At 39.5% G+C, this 14,769-nt stretch overlaps 1 protein-coding gene across 3 annotated transcripts in view; it reads right to left on the reverse strand.

The window, feature by feature from the left end:
- Window positions 1-7,857, reverse strand: part of MCPH1 (microcephalin 1) — a 136,533-nt gene extending 128,676 nt beyond the window's left edge. The window contains exons 1-4 of one of the 3 annotated variants that reach the window (XM_063330337.1): window positions 7,764-7,819; window positions 6,743-6,844; window positions 5,231-5,349; window positions 381-465 (exon numbers count right to left, since the gene is read on the reverse strand). In XM_063330337.1, the coding sequence (XP_063186407.1) occupies window positions 381-465; window positions 5,231-5,349; window positions 6,743-6,751 (213 nt within the window). In that variant the 5' untranslated portion in view covers window positions 6,752-6,844; window positions 7,764-7,819. Of the gene's footprint in view, window positions 1-380; window positions 466-5,230; window positions 5,350-6,742; window positions 6,845-7,763 lie in introns of all 3 variants that reach the window. The other 2 variants (XM_063330338.1, XM_063330339.1) reach the window with 2 other exon arrangements.
- Window positions 7,858-14,769: the final 6,912 nt, after the last annotated feature.

Here is a 14,769-nt window from a genome sequence, read left to right on the forward strand (position 1 = left end):
TTTGCTTGTAGCAAAGCTAAGGCTTGAAATATTATTTCTTTTTAAATACCAGGATTTTAGGGTTTGTCGCAACTCAGTGAAACATAAGACACACGGCAGTCATGTTTTTTCGATTAGTTAATCATTATGTCATTTTAATTTAAATCTTCATTTCTTTACTTACTAGTATAAAAACTCTACTTTTATTACCCTTTCTCGATGCGATGTCGCATCATCACACCCATAGTCTACCTTTAAAAATCTACTCAGATGAATAGGTACAGTCTAAAGAATGTTCTGAAAATAAACAGTTCAAATACCTGAGGTCAGGAAGTCAGGTTGAAACTTTAAAGTTAACTACTCTAGGCCTATTTAAAAAAAAATAAAAATCACACACTCACTTTTTTGATCAGTAGTGGTAATCCTTCATTAGGGTCTACTGCAGGAAATAAGGATTCATCAACATGTACTCCTGTTTCTCGACACCTGTATAACAAATTAAAGCAGGTTTGGTGTTTAGTTTTTTGGGGTTTTTTTGAGTTTAAGAATAAGAATCTTTCAAAATGTCATTATCTACTGTAACGATAGAAAAATAATCTATATATTGCACACCAAGTATCAGACATGATACAATTTTTTTGTCCTAATGATGCCCTCTAAATTGCTTTTCTGAAAGTCAAAAAATTCCCACTCTCACGTTATTTTCCACACACTCAAAAATCACTGTATGAAGTCCCTGTGGCCAGATCCTCATGAATCTCAAATGTTGCCCTGACTTTTGTGAGGACTGTAGGCTTTCACTAGCTAGTGAACAATGAACTTAACCTTAACTTGGTCACTGTGATGACAGTATACTCCCAACTACAATCTACGGAATGCCATGGTGGGGCAGGGGGAGGAAGTTCTTCTATTCAGGCAAACGAGGAAGGAGGTTTCATCTGATCCTGGCTTTTACATCCTTCCCGTTAGTCTCAATCTTCTGCCTTCTCTTCGTATATGCAATGCTAAAACCAGCTCCTTATCGAGGAGCAATCTGTATTTATGTGGACTTTTTTTTTTATTACAAAATCAAAATCCAACTGATACCTTAACCCTAGTTCTTCCTGTCTTTGAGAACAGTGGGACTAATGTTATCTTGGAACATGATACAATCTACTGTATTTTTGAACATTAAGGGTGATGTTGAGACAAGACTTTTGTTATTAATACATAAATTAAACTTCTTTTGATCAAAATAGGTAAATACAGTTTTATTCTCAAACAATAAATAATAAAACCAATTATGGAAGAGTATGGAACCTTAATAGGCTACACTGGAATTCCCCCAGAAGTCATTCAAAACTGTGATTCTAGTGACACCTAGTGATCTAACTGATATAAAGTTTGTATCTGTAGAATTATAATCTAACACTCAGTTTTGAATAAAGAAGAGACAAACCACTATATGTATTTGTCAAACTAACTGGATTTAGAGGTCTCTGGAGTATCAAATAGAGATGATATTCAACATGCTGGACACTAATCACCATACATGCAGATTACATTAAAATTCAGAGATTTCATTGATTCAGAGAAGCAAAACAGAAAAAAAATTGACCATTAAATACAAGAATTTTTTACTTTGCAGACAAATACGAATGTAAATAATTTATCTATCTTATTTGTGACATGAGTGAGTTACTGTACTAAGAATACACCAGTAGAGTTTCCTAATTATGATTTGGAAGTACAAAGCGTTCTTATTTTGAACACAGATTGCCACAATTCTATTTTATATAGGGTACTTTTTGTTGTTGGGTTTTGATTTTTTTTTAGGTTGCTTGTTGAGGTATTTGAGTTGAAGCAGCACTAAAATATTATTTTTCAGGGATCCCAAAGCTGTCAATCATTTTGCATGTTGTAACATTCCATATGTAACCATGATAAAGTGCCGTCATTCCACTACATGAGGTTTTATGTTCTATTCCATTTAACTTTTGATTACTGCTGAGGGGACAACGCTATGAAAACATTTACTGTAAGTCCCCAAAATCTTCATTTTCCCCTCACACATCTACATTCTGATACACTTAAGAGGACTTATGCTTTAAATAGTCTCCTTGACAGCCGCAAAAATTTTATTCCCTTCACTGTCTTAACTTCTTAACATAACTTCTTCCATTTTAAGTAGACTCCTTTTTAAATTTGAGCACTGCCACAGATTTTCTTGGGTTTTGGTGAACACTCATTTTATACTGGGGCCATACTTATGAGAAGTTTCTCTGAAATAATTTGAAGAGCCATCCACAAACCAATTAAGACCAAGCAATAACTAAAATATTTGTACTGCACTCCAACAGGAGTCACCCAATTCCCAGTCTATACTAGAAAGTTGCCCCTTACTATTACATTTCCTAAACCAACATTTCACAGCATTTCTGACCATACTGAGAATATTCCACTTGCTATTGAACAGAGCAGCTGGTTAATCAAGCCATTTACTGCGTTCAGTTTTGGGCCCCTCACTACAAGGAGGACATTTAGGTGTTGGAGCGTGTCCAGAGAGGGCTACTAAGCTGGTGAGGGGTCTGGAGGACAAACCTTATGAAGAACGACTGAGGGAGCTGGGGTTGTTTAGCCTGGAGAAGAGGAGGCTGAGGGGAGACCTTATCACCCTCTACAACTACCTGAAAGGAGGCTGTAGAGAGATGGGGGCTGACCTCTTCTCCCTGGTGACAAGTGATAAGACAAGAGGAAACGGGTTCAAGTTATATCAGTGGAGGTTTAGATTGGATATTAGGAAACATTTTTTCACTGAAAGGGTTATTAAACATTGGAATAGGCTGCCCAGGGAGGTGGTGGATTCACCATCCCTGGAGGTGTTTAAAAAAAGGGTAGATGTGGTACTTAGGGACATGGTTTAGAAGTGGTTTTTGTCAGGGTAGGTTAATGGTTGGACTTGATGATCTTAAAGGTCCCTTCCAACCTCAGCGATTCTATGATTTTTTTTTTTTTTTGTTAACACTAAAGCTTCAGCTCATACAAACTCTGCGTTATTTGCTTACATGGTTCTCAGATTCAAACTAAGCCTCTATTCATATAGGACCACTATTTTACTGGCCCATACTATTCAGTCCTTCCTGTTTACATCGTCCCAGGGTTCAACAGACTGTCTTCTGCCTACCTAATCTCTGAGATATTGAGATATTCAATATACAAGGCATAGGATTTAAAGTCAGGCACTCCAGTTCCCTCATGTTATTACAAAAAAAATTTAGTATGTATGCTAGCACAGACTCATTGTAATTTCTTATTGTCTGTGCCTCATTTGAATAACCCTATGACTAGTGAGACTATCATTACTATCTCTTAGGTAAGCTTTTACCGCTCCTGACCTATACCTTGCTCAAACTTATGACACTCCTATGAATTCTGCCTACAGTATGCATCAATCTAAGTTGTATTTTCTTGTGTACCCTTTGGCATTAACTTTAAGCTAAATGGCAGAAGAAAAAGATTACAGAAAAGTTCAATCATAATTCACAGCTTGGGTCCTCCTCCGCATTACAATACATCTATTTCAGATGATTCCCCCAGTTCCAACCAATCTCATCTTCTAAGTCACAGACCAAGGCCTTGCCTTGTCCAGAGCATACTAGGAACGCTTCAAAAAATACCAGGAAGATGCTAGCCTTCTCTTTCCTACCAAAACAGCTTAAGATTTCCTTTCAGATCCTCTCTCTTGTCTTTTCCTTTGTTGCTGGTATCCAGCAACAGTGAAAGTTTCTGAAGGCTTTTACACATGGATCTTAAAGCTCCATGCTGTCCCCTACAGTATCATATATCCAGCTCTCTCTATGTCTAAGCTTTCTATAGTGTTCATCTGCTCAATACCTTCCAGTACTGCAGAGGAGACTCTTGTGGTGGAACTGCTATTACAGAGAGAGCATTTCTATATAACATGTCCTAGACTCTCCCCGTAAGGAGCTCTCATTCTTCTTCCTTTGCGGTAAGCCTTTCCTAGGCTACTCACCTAGACTTTTCTGGGATACTTTTTACTATAGCACATTCAAGTCCCCAAATAGTTTATAGTACCACTGACAAAGGTTTCAAATTCCATCTGAAGAGCATATTCGATTTTATAACCAAAGATTCCAACTGAAATGACCATCATTCTCACACGCTCGGATAGCACCAGGTCCCAGAAAGATATATTCACATAAATTAAATTTTCATCACCCTCATTTTTGAGAGCTTAAGGTATTTCTTCCTCGATGTTAAAGCTAGCTGGGTTGTGCAGCTATACAGTTATAACTTCTATATCCGACATTCTTAAAAAAAAATCCTGCTTCTGCGGAACTGCATAAATTTCTTTTTTGGCTAACGGATTTCCATCACAAGTTTTGTGGTTGTACTGGCCTACATTTATATGGCTGCAAAGCTCAGTTTTGACCCCCCCCCCCATTTTTTTTTTTTTTTTTTACTTTTGTTCTTAGCAGACTTCTGTCTCTCCATATCACAATTGGTATAGGAAAGGGCCTCTCTACTTGACTTATATTTTAATTTGCATCATCACAGTAATTTATCAGAGCGTTTAAGTATAGCACATGCATATTCTTAAACACTGTGTTGTTGCACTTCAACTGAAATCTAAGTTAGGCCTTACAACCACTTTGTAAACTCAGAGAAGCAGCTATGGACTAGCAAATTCTCACAGAGTGGCCGCACAGCTGAAATTTGATATTTTTATTATTTTTTTTAAAACTTACCTTTTTCCATATGGTAGTTGAGAATTTTCAAGCAGTGCTGTTCTGAACCTGCCAAATGTCTTAAAAGCCAGACTACATATGGATCTTTTTCTTTCTTGCTAAGAGTTATTCTGTCTACAGGAGTTAAGTACAAAAACGATCCCTGATGAAATGTACTTTTTCATATGAAAACGCAAGAATTCTGTTCAACATAAATATTTGGTTTTCACAGCCTATGCATGCCATCTGAAAGCAAAGGAGTGAAACGCTGAATGGTTAACAAATATACTATGGAACTACTTCAACACATTAGTTTTTCACGAGTTAACATTTTACCTTTTTATGCAAGTAATATGCTTTATAATAGGAATAATGTTATAGGAAAGTTATTTTCTCACAGATTTATCACTATTTCAAGTACATTAAAAAAACAACAGGTACTGTACTTAAGTTTTTAAATAAAAAAATACTAGAATACATTTTCTCTGGAATAGGGTACATTCATTATATTCATGATTACTCACTTCTCCACCCAGAGTACAGAAACTATTTTTACACCCATCTTCTGTGCTTTTCTCCATGTAGCCAAATGTCCGTCTTTGAAGACTACATGGGTCACATGCTTGTTCAAAGTTTTTGAAACCTGCAGAAGTACACAGAGAGCTCATCTTTAAGTCTGATAATCAGAAAATGCTAATGAAACTAGCTAGTGTAGTCCATTTTTAATGTACAAACCATTAACCTAAAAACTTATTCTAAAAATCATGTCAAGGACTCTCTTGATCTTTCCCATTTTCACAAGAAGCCTCAAGCAATCAAAACCCAAGTCGCATTAGTCAAGCCAATGCAATGCACGCTAGAGGGCTAGAGTAGTCTTTTGTTTTCAAACTTCTTTTCTCTAGGTTACCATTTTCATGTCCCTGCTCTGCTCTAGTTGTATCACCAATCTTACAACATTTTTATTATTGTAGCCCAACATAATTTCTTATGCAGCAGACAGTACAAAAAGTAGTTGCCACTATCCAAAGAAACGCTAGACTACATCATTTATTTAGCAAAGAACTCACAGGCTTAAAGAGTACATCTAACCTCATTCCTTAAAATAATTCTCATCAATAAAGATCATTTTTAGTTTTGAGGGAAGGCTGAAGGTACTACAAACAAAAAAATTCATATGGGAACACTTTAAAAGGTGAAAAATACAGAAAACTTAAGTCAGTACAGCTAATATCACACCTGATATTTTCATTATGTTGTACAACTGATCAAATTTTCAGTTATCAGCCTCTACTGACAACTAAGTGATAACTTTGTAGTTATAGATACTCCATTCTTCACAACCAAAGTTTCCTTTTGTGGAGACTAAACGTCCTACATATAAAACTCTTTGATCAGTTGTTGTGATTGTTGACATGGTGAGATCAATACAATTCATATTTTACAGCAGCCTCTTCTCAACACTGCCAAATAGAAATAGCTCTGTAGCTTTCTGTTGTGCTCTCAATTGCATCGCTATACTTGGCTCCCAACACGTTGGATCTATATTTGGCTTTAAGAAAACTATTCAGCTTTTTCCAAGATTTCTGGTGGCAAGATGGTTTATTACTTCTAAGATGACAAAAAAAAAATTATAATTAAGTATCTAGGTATACAATGAATCTCTTTTGGAATAAGTTATGACTCCAGATACAATTGCTTACTCACTTATGCTAGTATCTGGCTCACAGCCCGTGTCCTAAGGAGACAGATGCTTCATGTAGCTTTGCCTCCAAATTATGGAGGAGCACCACTTTACACTTCCCTCTCACCTCTCTTGTCTTCTCCCCTAACCCTGGTGTCCTCTGCTGCTCAGCTGACCTTAGCTTGAGATGTCTGAATCAACAGCCTAGTGAAAAACTAATTTAGAATTTTTTTTTCCTGACACAGTAAGCCATGTCTATTTACTATCATGTGCTCAGCCCAATAAAAGGGAAGCGTCTGTAACAGCGAAGGGCAGGATCCCTTTTCAGTCATAGGGATCTGCTAAATAGGCTCACCTGTATCATCTGCCTGTACCTTCCACCATATCCAGATACTTTTTGATCAACTTGAAGAATTCTGAAGCCTTATGCTGTGGTCATTTTTTCTGCGAGAAAAATCTAATATAATCGAAATAGATCTCATAGTACAGCACAGAAGAACAAGAAATATTTTCTACTCGAGTTATTTATTTAGAGTTGTATTTAGAGTTGTATTATAAAAATAATAAAAATAGTTATTCTACTGTTCTGTCATACTATCTCAGCTAAATTCATCCGGAAAGAGAGGCTTTGGGGAGATCAGCAAAATTTCCTAAATTATGGTAAGATACACCTACACATGCCCACTTAAAAAGCACTGGGAATTCTTGCAAGTGGTATTTAGATCATGATGTGGGCTGTAAAAAATCTCCATTAACCGGTGATAATGTGCAAGAAGGGCAGATGCCAGTTTGACTTTGGTCTCTGCTTGAAATTTTACAGCTGGCAATTGAACATATTTTGCACCTACAAGTCAACTACACTTGATGAGCAAGAAATCACTGAGACACATACAAAGACTCTTAGACATATTTTTACTGGCACTTTCTGGAGTCAAACCACATTTGTGGGAGAGTGAATGGAAGAATAAAATGTCATGGTGCTTGGGTTAAAAAATATTGTAGTAACAACAGAGCAGTTGCCTACAAGTTAAAGAAAACAAAACAACATAAGGTACACACTTGTAAACCACAGGTTTCCAACACTTAGATTTGGTTTACCCACAGTATGTGGCAAGCCTGATACTTCACAACAAATGCATGCTATCATATTAATATACAAAGAGGTTTATAGATATAGGGAAGCTTTAAAAGCATTTGCTATCTGTCACTAGGAAGTATTTTACAGCACATTCATTTATTCTCAGGTATGTGATTATTTTCCTTCCTGCACTTTAAAAACTCATACTACAAAGAAATACATATGACAAGCAGAACAAGCAAGCTAGTTTTTAATTAAGAGCTTTCCTATTATATTTATTTCAAAATAGTTTCCTTACTTTTGCTCCAATATCAAGAAGTTGCTGTTCAAAGGTTTTTGAGTAATTTTCTGTTCTGTTAGATGACCAAACTTCTACAAATGCAGTAACACCTGGATCAGAAGAGAGAAAACAATACACAGCTAGTGAAGTACATACTATGGTAAAACTGGTCAAACTGCTTTTCCAGCAAAATAACAAAATTTTATTTTTTGCAATAGTGCAATCATTAGCAAATATAGCTTCTAATAAACTCAGTATCAGATGTCAGCAGCAGAATGTTAGAGTATTTCTATCCCTTGAATTAGTTGCAATGGAACAAACTTAGAAGTTTGATACTAGTTAAACAGCTTTTCACTTAGTCTATTTAAAACACACTACCAGCTTAACAAACAATGTAGTATTTTTACACAGCTGCTTACTCTCGTCATTATCTAATCACTGTATCTTTACATGACTGCTTACTCTTGTCATTATTTAATCACTGCTAATCTTCAGGTTAATAAAAAATTTTAAGACAAGTTCATGTAACACAATTTACAGAACATAATGGAATTATTCCTTCTCCAGACCCCCAGAAAACTCTGCAGAAATATTACTTAACAGTTTCCAATTGACTTCAAATTCTACCTTATTTATACTGAATTAACCCAAATTAAGTACATATCACAGGGGCTAATACATCAGCTGCTATATGTTACTTTTTGAATATTGCTTTTAAGTAGCTTCCTTCATCAACCAGATTAATAATCTCTTCAACGAATGAAATCAGTCTTGGTTGAGAAGGCCTTTAAACGAACAAACCCAGATGTATTGACATGGAGGGATACACAAATTAAACTCATAACAACATCTTCATTAATTTTACTCAGGACAGGCACTAAAGAGACATACAACTCCATTGGCCATGCCAGTTTCCCATTTGATTGATCAATCACGAAGTGCCTGAAAACTGGAGGAACGCCAGTTCACCCGAATCAACTTTACACAAACCACAGGCCAGACAACTCTCAGAATGCATGAATAAAACTGAAAGCGTCAACTTAAAAGAGTCATCCTTGGCCAACATTGCTTAGTTATCTTAGTTACTATGTATGTATTTCTGATTCACTATTATTTAATGTCATCTCTCTTCTTTCTAAATGAAAACCAGAATAATGCCCCAACAGTAGAAGTACTTTTATAAAGATTAAAATGTTTTTATAATTGCTAGAAATACTTTTAGCATACAAGAGAAATATGAAACATAAAACACCTCCTAGCCAAAACACAGGGAACCTAAGTCTTGTTATCAGTACTATGACTCAGATATACACAGGAACTTAAGACAAGTCCACTCCAATGCGCTTTTAATTGTGTTCATTCTACTACTGGACCAGGGCAGCTTTTGCCAGAGTTGCTTTTTTCTTGATTGCTCTACTCTGAAAAATATTACACTTGCATTTGAAAAAAACCACACCTTCCTCATATCAAATATTTTAGAACCTTCAAAATTATAATTGTCCTAGAAAAACAGGTTGCAGCATTTCAGTGAAGGTCAAACTAGGGACTTAGAGGAACATTACTTCAAAGCTGCATGCACCTGCAGTAGGATCAAAGGTATATTTTACAATAATTTGCCAATTTTAGCTAATCAAACATACTCCAACAAAAGACGAGGCACTTTGTAGTTTTTGTATAGCTGATGGAAAGGAAAATGAGGAAGGGTTTGGAGCTTTTTTGAACTAGAAGAGCTCTGAGTAGAGCTCGGTTCTTATAAAGGGCAACTTATGCTGAAAGGTCTCAGAGAAGGCGGTGACAGAGGGCGAAAAGAGCCATCAGAGCGCAACCTAGCGAGGCACAGATTGAGAAAGATGCGGAAGAGACCAGACAGGATGAAGCCACGACTGACCGGGACAGGAAGACCGAGGCGGGCACCGCCGGCCAGCGCCGTATCGGGAGCCACCCCAAGGGGCATCCGCTCCCTCCCCCGTCGGAGCGGCCCTCCTTGCTGCGAGCCCAGCCCGCCTCAGCGGCCGCACAACCCCGCCAGGCCCCCGACCGGCCACAACCCGCCTCCTGCCGGGACAGGCCGGGGAGGGTCTGGCCGCCAGGCCCCGCTGCCGCCCCACGCCCCCGGGAGGGCTACCCACCCTCGGGGGGGGCGGCACGCCACACGGTCAAGCTGAAGACTGAGCCGCCCCGAGGGCTAGGTCCCATCCCGGACCCGGCGCTGCGCCGCCCCCAGGGAGAGGACCAGGCGGGGAAGGAGGCGACCCGGCGCCCCGACAGCGGCCCCTCACACACCAGGCCCGGCCGCTCTCCGCCGGGAAGCGCCGGGGAAAGGGCCGCAAGGAGACGGGGTGCAGGGGCAGCGCTGTGAAACCGGCCCGCTCCAGCCCGGCGGCTCCCCTCAGCCGCGCCGTCAGCCCTGTCCCCGCACAGCAGCCGAGCCGGTACCTTTCAGGGCGGCCTCCATTCGCGGCGCAGCACCGTCAGGCTCCGGCACCCGCCACCGTTCAAACCCGCCTCCACGCGCCGCCGCCGGGCCTGCGCTCTGCGCCCTGTGCCCCGCCGCGCCTGCGCCCTGCCCCCGGCCGCCGCCAAGGGAGGTGCCGGGCGTGGAGGCGCTTGTGTGGCGGTTGAGCGGTCCTGGCGGGCGAGGGGGTGTCGGCGGGCCGGACGGGTGACGGACGGCGTGGCAGCGTCCTGGCTGTCGAAGCCAGGGGTACAAAGTCGTTCTGGCGACGTGAATCCCTTTTTAGACATAGGTGCGCTCTGTCCATCCAGCTGCAGCCGAGCGTAGCGCTGAGGGAGTCCCGGGGCAGCCGAATGCTGCTGAAAACAACATTTCAAAGCAGTGTTTTGAAAAGGCAAACGATAAGTGAATTGTCTGTGTGAATGTTCACCATGAGGAGTCCTCAGGAGACTTCTCTGAAGAATTTTACTTTGTAGGAAGGTGCATTAGGGAACCAGTGTTCTTTGAAATCCCTGCTGGCTCGAACTGTGGCATCTGAAGTGAAAATATAACAGAAAACCAACAAAATGAGGATTAACAAACGGGCTCAGCCAGGCGGTATTTACAGAAGCATCTAAAATTACTTGAGGGCAACTGTACTATTCAACTGCGTAAGCTCACCCTTACGTGAAATGGCTTTGGTGTAGAAGGCCGGAGTGTAGCCATGTGATGCCAGAGGGAAGTAAAAGAGAGAAAAAACTGATGTTCTCCCCAGGAAAAAACAGATAAAATTTATAATAAAGTAAAGGAGTTAGCAACTATAGGGAGATTTACAATGAAAGGGAAGGAACACATCTTTTTTTAAAGGAAAATGATGCTGTACGGCTTTGTTACGCAACTCACAGAGCTCAGAAGCACAGACTTTGCTATATGGTTGTATAAATTGGTGCTGTTCTGTAATCTTCAATGTGGAATCCTCATTTTTTCCTCTGAAAAATAATGCAGCAGAAATGAAAAAAACAATAGAGATGGAAAACAAGGATACTGCATGATTTCTGTATGTGAAGTAGCTATTTAGACAAACGCTTGTCAGCCTGGAAAAGGAATGGCGGAAGGCAGATGTCCTAGGGTCTCTAACATTGTGAGCACGTGGAGAAGGTGAATGTGGAGCCATGCATTCCCAATGAGAACTAGCGGGCACCAAATGAAACTAGCAGATGGGGTCTTCTTGGAAGAGGTGTTTCCACATTGCGCCTCATCAGGCTGTGGAAGTGTGTTCAGAGTGCTGGCAAGCCACGCGTTTTCTAGAAGCAAATTCAGCGAATTCATGAAATCCGTCTTAGGACTATCAAAAATGTACAAAACCCATCTTTACCTCAGTAAACCCCTGAGTTGCAGATTGCTGGACTCTGAGAAGGTAGACTGAACACTTTAGGATTTTCTTTTCTTTCATTCTTTCTTCAGTCATCTCCCACTGGGGAGATAGTGCTGGCCTAAGAAAGCTTTGGTGTGGTCCATTATGCCCATTCTTACTTTCATGGACAAGCTGAAAACTTAAATCTTCACCCCTAGGAGTCTACTAAGCAGATAGCTATATCAATGCTATTTAAGTTATCTTAATCTAGTATATAATATTTTAGCATCGTTATTGTTTGTTTAATTTCCAGGGCATTAATATGGCCCTAGATCTATGGCAGGTGTTGAGCACAAGCTCTTGGGTGCTCTGTCTTCTGAACCTGTGACAGACTTCCTTTCAGCTGCATATTTGCTATGTGAATAAAGTGACCAATCAATCTACACATACATGTTTTTATGTATTTTGTTATCCTTTGTACTTCTGTCAGTATGTTACACAGCTCTTTTCTAGGCAATAATGGAATATTTTTACAAAGGTTCTCAACCGTGGCTCAAGGAAAAGAGAGTAGACTGCATGAAGGCTAGACTGCATCTAGTCTTAATGCATTGTCTGTGAACATTGGTCTGAAGGCAATTCCAGAAGCAGAGGTAGGAGAGACTTAAATGTATGCTGTCAGAGGGATTCAGTTCTCGACACTGTTGGAGATAACCTTCTGCTCGGTGAGAGCTCTGTTGTGTATGGGGATATAGAAATGATAACATCTAAGAGGCAGAATTTGATCTCTGAAACTCTGACCCCACTGAAATTAATGGGAGTCTTGTCACTGTGTTAGTGCTTCCTTAGATTCAGAACCATTTCTAACTTAGTGTTTATGGGTAGAATAAGTAGCTGTGAGCTTTCAGTGGATTTTGGAAACACACACATAATGAAACTAGAGTGTTCAGGAAATTAGCAAGGAGATCAAATTCTGTTAAGCATGGGTAAATAGCATTAGTTTGACATTGGACACACCCACACAATCTCTTTGGATTGGTATGGGATAGGAAACTGTCTAATGAGAGATGGCTAAGATAGTACCACCATAAGAAAATGGCGGTACTATCTTCATCATACCCATAAAAAGTACATGTTTTTGTGAATAGTTTCCAGCTGTGTCAGTGGGATAATTCAACTCAATCCGCACGACAAAAGCTATCACAAACAACGCAATTTCATGGTGTCTATACAGCTAGGAATGTAGCATAAACTGTAAGATTGACATGGTTTCTGTACAGTCAGTACTTACTAGGACATACAGGTTATAGAATGCTGCACTGGGAAGAAAGAGTTTTACAAGTTATATTATGTTGGAAAAGGAAGGACTGGTGAAAGTTACATTTCAGTTGATCTCCTAATCAAAAAGTAGTAGTCCCAAAGAAGGAATAGTCTTATGAATACCTAAATATTTCCCAGGCATCCAAACAATCTTGAAAAACTAAAAAAACTACAATGCAATAGGTTTCCAAAATTAAATAAAATATAAAAAGGAGCTGTAGTCTCAAGAATTTCTTTGATAACTCAAGAGATTCCCTCTCAGCCAGTCATTAATTGATCGATATAAATTGGAAGGGATCTTTGAGGTGGTATTTTGAAGGCTGTAACACAGACAAGGTTAATTTCTCAGAAACAGAGTTCAGATGGTGGGCTATAAATTACTCTTAAGACTTGACATTAAGCGTGTGAAAGATACCTAGAACAACTAGGGAGGTTTTTTATATTAAGTGTATTCTAGTTTTGTGTAATGATTGTTAGGAGATGTTTATTTCGTTGGTTGGTTGGCTTTATGAGCCTGTTTCCAGGTTGGATAAGCAGTTCTAACCTTTTGTATTTTTTTGGTATTCTTAAATTTCCAAGTGTGAGTCATGAGTCCCAGATAAACTTAAAAAAATGGGGTGCGTTACTTCCCCTAAAGTAGTAAATCCCGGCCAGTCAATCTATGTATTTAGCACCTGAATGCTTGTGTACCAAAACATATTTGGAGTTATCTTCTCTGCAATGCTACTTGACCATTACAGATGCAGAGATGGGAAGGTGCAAACTTGCATGTTGCCTTACTGGAGGAAGCCTCAGAAAGCAGCTCTGATTGTCCACATCAACTATCATAGCCTCCTCTGACAAAGTAGACTCCTCATTTTCTCAGTAGCTCTAACAGTTCTCTCGTCTGTGCCTGTTTCAGTCTGAATGTCGCTTTCTTAAGTATCATACAAAATTGTACAGTGTTTCAGCTGCTGTGTACCATGACGTTAATACTGAACTTCTAGATATACTTTACGTAATCCACCCTAGGATCGTATGCGCCTTTTCTGAGGGCCACATAACTATTTTGCGATAAACTAGTATTTCCAGCTGCTGAGCTCTGGTATTGTAGCTGCTTGCTTATTAGTTTCTAATTTAATTGCATTCCAATATGTGAGCTCATCCAATTGTTTCTATATTCCGGTCTGTTTTAATAAAGCCTCTGTTCAGGCCATCTGCAAATTTCATTAGCACACACCTTCTTTATTTCCAAGCTCATAATTAAAATAGTAAGTAAGATGGGATCTTAAATGGATCTAAGACTTAACTGGAGCTACGACTGGGTCTTAACTGCTGATTCAGGATCTCCATCAGAATCTTCTTTAGTTCTCCCTCTGTTGTGACTCATTTTATCTCTATCTACCTTCCCCACTTAGGACTTCTTGAATAAATCCCCTTCTTCTTCATATGCAGTAATAGCTTAACGTATATCAAATGGTTTATTAAAGCAACATAGATTTGATCTTTGTTACCTTTGTCTAGAAAACAATTTCTTATGAAAAAGAGGTGTATGCTAGCATGATCTCAGGAATCCTAATTTATGCAATTGACAATTTTTGTCCCTTCCCTATGCCATATGTTGCCCCTAAATGCCTTTTCCTTTCTTCTGTCCTAGCTGGTATAAAAGTCAGCATAATTGTTCCTGACCAGTTAGCACCAGGAGGACATTTTTGAGCCCAGGAATGGCCACATCCAGCTGGTTAGAACTGATTTTGACGACACACAGTGGAATTACAGGCCAGGAAACCAGATGAAAGCGGTGCTAATTATAGCTCAAAATTGGGGCCATACTAGTGAAAGGAAACTCTAATGCTGCCATTTTTTGTACCACATAGTAATCTGACACACATGCTGGCAGCGGTTTGTGTTGAACTGTTGTAAATAAGATATAGGAGTCA

This window comes from Chroicocephalus ridibundus, chromosome 3, assembly GCF_963924245.1.
Source record: "Chroicocephalus ridibundus chromosome 3, bChrRid1.1, whole genome shotgun sequence".
Lineage (NCBI taxonomy): Eukaryota > Metazoa > Chordata > Aves > Charadriiformes > Laridae > Chroicocephalus > Chroicocephalus ridibundus.